At 55.7% G+C, this 4,429-nt stretch overlaps 1 protein-coding gene across 1 annotated transcript; it reads left to right on the top strand.

The window, feature by feature from the left end:
• Positions 1–453: 453 nt before the first annotated feature.
• Positions 454–3,336, top strand: DMRTA2 (DMRT like family A2; the record flags this gene model as incomplete). The annotated part of the gene is made up of 2 exons (XM_081307415.1): positions 454–1,048; positions 2,285–3,336. The coding sequence occupies exons 1-2, from the start codon at positions 493–495 to the stop codon at positions 3,334–3,336; spliced, it is 1,608 nt and encodes a 535-aa protein (XP_081163541.1). The 5' UTR covers positions 454–492.
• Between the last annotated feature and the right edge of the window lie 1,093 nt (positions 3,337–4,429).

Here is a 4,429-nt window from a genome sequence, read left to right on the forward strand (position 1 = left end):
AACTGCACATTGTACTCTGGGTTTTCCTGTTTTGCCTCTGGCATGAGCTTGTTGGTCCAAAATTTGCTCTGTAATCTGACTCCCGTAATGCAAACATTTCACTCTTCCCATCTCACCCCAATTAACCTAAGTTTTGGGGAATAATATTGTCTTTTTAAAACTCTCCTTACATATATTTGAACCAGTGACTTCCAAACTTTATATGTCTTTTTGCTTTTTTTCCGGAAGAATCACTGATTCTAACAAAATCTTACCCCAGACGTGTAATGAATCAGATATAAGAGCAGCTCATGGGAGTGCGTTGTGGAAGCTCCGATTTACTTCCTAATGCACACCCTCCTAGCAATTTGGCGACCGCGAGCCAAACTTCCACCACCAAGGTTTCTCTTTCTAAACTTTGGTTCTTGGAGACTGTGCTTTAGTCTAGCACAGGGCGCTTTCCTTAAGCAGGTCTCTTCCACTTTCCCATCTTCTTCCACGTCAGGTCGTGCCATGGAGCTGCGTTCGGAGCTGCCCAGCGTACCCGGCGCGGCGACCGCGGCGGCGACAGCGACGGGACCACCCGTGGCATCAGTGGCGTCGGTGGCTGCGGCTGCAGCAGCGGCCGCGTCGCTACCAGTGAGTGTGGCAGGCGGCTTGCTGCGGGCGCCGCCGCTGTTGTTGAGGGCGGCGGAGAAGTACCCGCGGACCCCCAAGTGCGCACGCTGCCGCAACCACGGGGTGGTGTCGGCACTCAAGGGCCACAAGCGCTACTGCCGCTGGAAGGACTGCTTGTGCGCCAAGTGTACGCTCATCGCGGAGCGCCAGCGCGTCATGGCGGCACAGGTGGCGTTGCGCAGGCAGCAGGCTCAAGAGGAGAACGAGGCGCGCGAGTTGCAACTGCTTTATGGCACTGCCGAGGGCCTGGCGCTGGCCGCCGCCAACGGCATCATCCCACCACGACCGGCCTACGAGGTCTTTGGCTCAGTGTGCGCCGCCGACGGCGGGGGGCCAGGAGCGGGAGCGCCCGCAGGGACCGGAGGTGGCTCAGCGGGCACAGGGGGCGCAGGTGAGAACTCGGTCAGGGATGGGGGGAGCTGCAGGGTCCCAGCAGGGATGTGCACCTAGTCTTGGTACTGGAAGAGTAGAATCCCTTTCTCCAAACGTTTGAACTGCTGGAGTTCACTGCGCACGCGGCTCCAATATTGAGTACAGACACATAAACTCTCCTTCCTCCCCTTTCAGGACCATTTATTTGCACTTCCTTCCTTTCTCTTACCGGGCCCAAATGTGGAAATTTTAATCTTACTCTCCTCCACGCAGACGCAGGCAGGTCTCTACCTCCCTCCTTACTTCCTTTTATCTATTCCGTGTGGCTCACGTCTTTTCCTTTGCTCTGCTTTCTTAGCCATCTTTCCCTTTGCTCCAACCCTACTATTTTTTTTTTTCATAAACCCGACTCCTTCCAAGCCCCTCCAAGTCTGCATTACTTTCTTTAGTTACTGAAGACACCCTCTTTCATTTTCCCAGGGAGATTCCTTTTCTCGCGTTCCTGATGCTCCCTGGACAATGGGTTGCTATGCCCCACTTCTTTCTCTATCAGACCTGGTTTTCTTAGGGTGCACATCTTCTGGCTTCCCTTTTCCTCATCTCTGTCTGTTCCCTCCCTACATCCACCTTCTTCTGTGCTCCTGTGGCTTTTTCTGGGAGGACAGAAATTAGACTGGGGCTGTGGAACAGGGGGCTCAGCTCTGGAGGGGAGAACTTCTCTGGTCTCAGTTTTGGAGGAGGTGGATTAGAATATGGGATTTACTGTCTGTAGAGAGGCTTGTGACCTCCTTCATAATCATGACTACTGGGCTGCCCAGGAAAGGGTTGGCTCTTGGAATCCTGGGATGGAACAGGGTCTTCTATACAGTGTGAGGTATGGTTAGAAGTTCTGCTGGGTCCTGTTTGAACCCTGGACCAGGATACTTCTCTAGGGGAGAGGGGAACTGGGAGATAGTTAAGAGTGAGGGTGTTGAGGCACAGATGTGGCAAGAACAGTACTGACTATTAAGATTACAGGGTCCAGTGGTAGGGGTTCTGGGTACAGAAAGAAAGTAAGCCCTAGGGGGCAGGGAATAAAGGAACATGGGAGCCTAGAGAGGGAGGAATACTGGAGCAAAAACCAAGAAGGGGCACTGAAGCCTCCTTAATACAGGTTTTGGGATTCTGAGAGGCAACTGGGATCCAAAGGGCTTAGGTGCTGTGGGTGCCTATTCCCCTTAATCACTTGTCACATCCTTATTTTCTCCCATATCAGAAGCCAAGTTGCAGAAGTTTGACCTGTTCCCCAAGACACTGCTTCAGGCAGGCCGCCCGGGCAGCCCACAGCCACCGCAGGTGAAGCCCTTATCGCCCGACGGCGCAGACTCGGGTCCCGGGACGTCGTCCCCAGAGGTGCGGCCCGGCTCAGGCTCGGAGAACGGCGACGGCGAGTCCTTTTCCGGGTCGCCCCTAGCCCGGGCCTCCAAGGAAGCTGGTGGCAGCTGCCCAGGTAGCGCGGGCCCTGGGGGCGGCGGCGAGGAAGACAGCCCCGGCTCCTCCAGCCCTCTGGGCTCCGAATCCGGTTCCGAGGCTGACAAAGAAGAGACCGAGGTCGCGCCGGTTCCAGGGCTGGGCGGAGGCCCTGGTTCACGGCAGCGGACGCCGCTGGACATCTTGACGCGCGTCTTCCCGGGCCACCGGCGAGGAGTCCTGGAGCTGGTGTTGCAGGGCTGCGGCGGCGACGTGGTGCAGGCTATCGAGCAAGTGCTGAACCACCACCGTGGAGGCCTGGCGGCCAGTCTGGGTCCCACTGGGATCCCGGATAAGGCTGCAGTGGGTGCAGCAGCAGCTGCCGACGACGCGTGGCCGGGCCGCGTGGACGCCGCTGCCGCTGGGGGGCCGCTGCCAGCGCCGCTGCAGGCTGGGCCCGCCGCACCCCCGCACCACAGACCCTTGCTGGCCGGCGCTATGGCACCCGGGGCGTTGGGCTCGCTGAGCAGTCGCTCAGCCTTCTCGCCACTGCAACCCAATGCCAGTCACTTTGGCGCGGATGCGGGCGCCTACCCGCTGGGTGCACCTCTTGGCCTGAGCCCATTGCGCCTGGCCTACTCCGCAGCGGCAGCACACAGCCGTGGCCTGGCCTTCATGGCACCCTACTCCACCGCGGGCCTGGTGCCCACGCTGGGCTTCCGCCCGCCTATGGACTACGCCTTCAGCGATCTCATGCGTGACCGGTCGGCCGCAGCCGCAGCGGCAGTGCACAAGGAGCCGACCTATGGGGGCGGCCTATACGGGCCTATGGTCAATGGCGCCCCAGAGAAGCAGTAGGACCAAGGGCCCAGCAGCCTGGCGGCTCCCAAACACTAACCCCAGCCTTGTTCCCGCGGGCCGCCGGCCCCACTTCTCCTGGCGCGCTCTTTGCGCCCTGGCTGGGGTCTTCTGGCTCGGAGATGTTTTTTTGGTTTTGTTTTGGAGAGTGGGTGAAAAGAGCTGAGCAAAGAGGAGCATATAGAGGTGCAAGTGTTCTTGTAGGGTGTGAGTGGCCTGGATCCTCATCCCTCCTTCCAGCAACCTCCACAAGTCTCGCTCAGCCGCTTTTTCAAAAGGCCAGGTATTCTGGAGAATTCAGAGGGCGGTTGCTCCTGCTGCTCCTTTAGCTACGCTCAACCCGCCCGCCCACGCTCTCAAACGAACTGCAGGCTAATCCGAGAGTTTCCTCTGTGTCTCCCCAATCCTCCCTTTTAAAAAGTTAAAGTATTCGTTCTAACAAATATAAATTTAGGATGTACACATCTCTTGGCACTGAGTCTAGTCTTTGGGACACACACACACACACACACACACACATATATCGATATCAATTTTTTTTTTAAGGAAACAAGTTCTAAGGTGCACTTTCCTCGTTGCGGTATTTGTCGCTCTCTTTGTTGCTTATGCCGATAAGCATGGGTTTTCTTGGTGCAGTGTGAGTTTTTATATATGTATAAATCTATATATAATCTATACATATATATATATACAAGCCAGTGTATAATGTTATAAAATGGAATTCTAAGTTATTAATTGTAATCTGTAGGTGACCTCGGTATTAACGTGAAAAACATTCAAAAACAAGCAAAAAAAAAAAAAAGGACAAAATGGAAAAATTAGACTATGCGCGCATTGTACCTATCAGGTTTTATAGATTAAATATACTGTAAACTCGGGACGAATCCTGCCCACCCGCCCTCTTGCCTGCGGCCGGTCTTAAAGAGCCGTCAAGGTGCGCACTTGAAGCAGGAACAGAGCGACGTGTGACTGAGCCAGAAACGCCCGCTCGCGGGTGCATCCTCGCCTCCCGGGACTCGCCAAACGCCCTGGCGGAAGGGCCAGCAGCGAAAAACGCTGCTGAGAAAACCGCTCACCTTGTGCTTTCCTTTGC

The sequence above is a fragment of the Spermophilus citellus genome, assembly GCF_964194105.1.
Source record: "Spermophilus citellus genome assembly, chromosome: 9".
NCBI classification, from domain to species: Eukaryota; Metazoa; Chordata; class Mammalia; order Rodentia; family Sciuridae; genus Spermophilus; species Spermophilus citellus.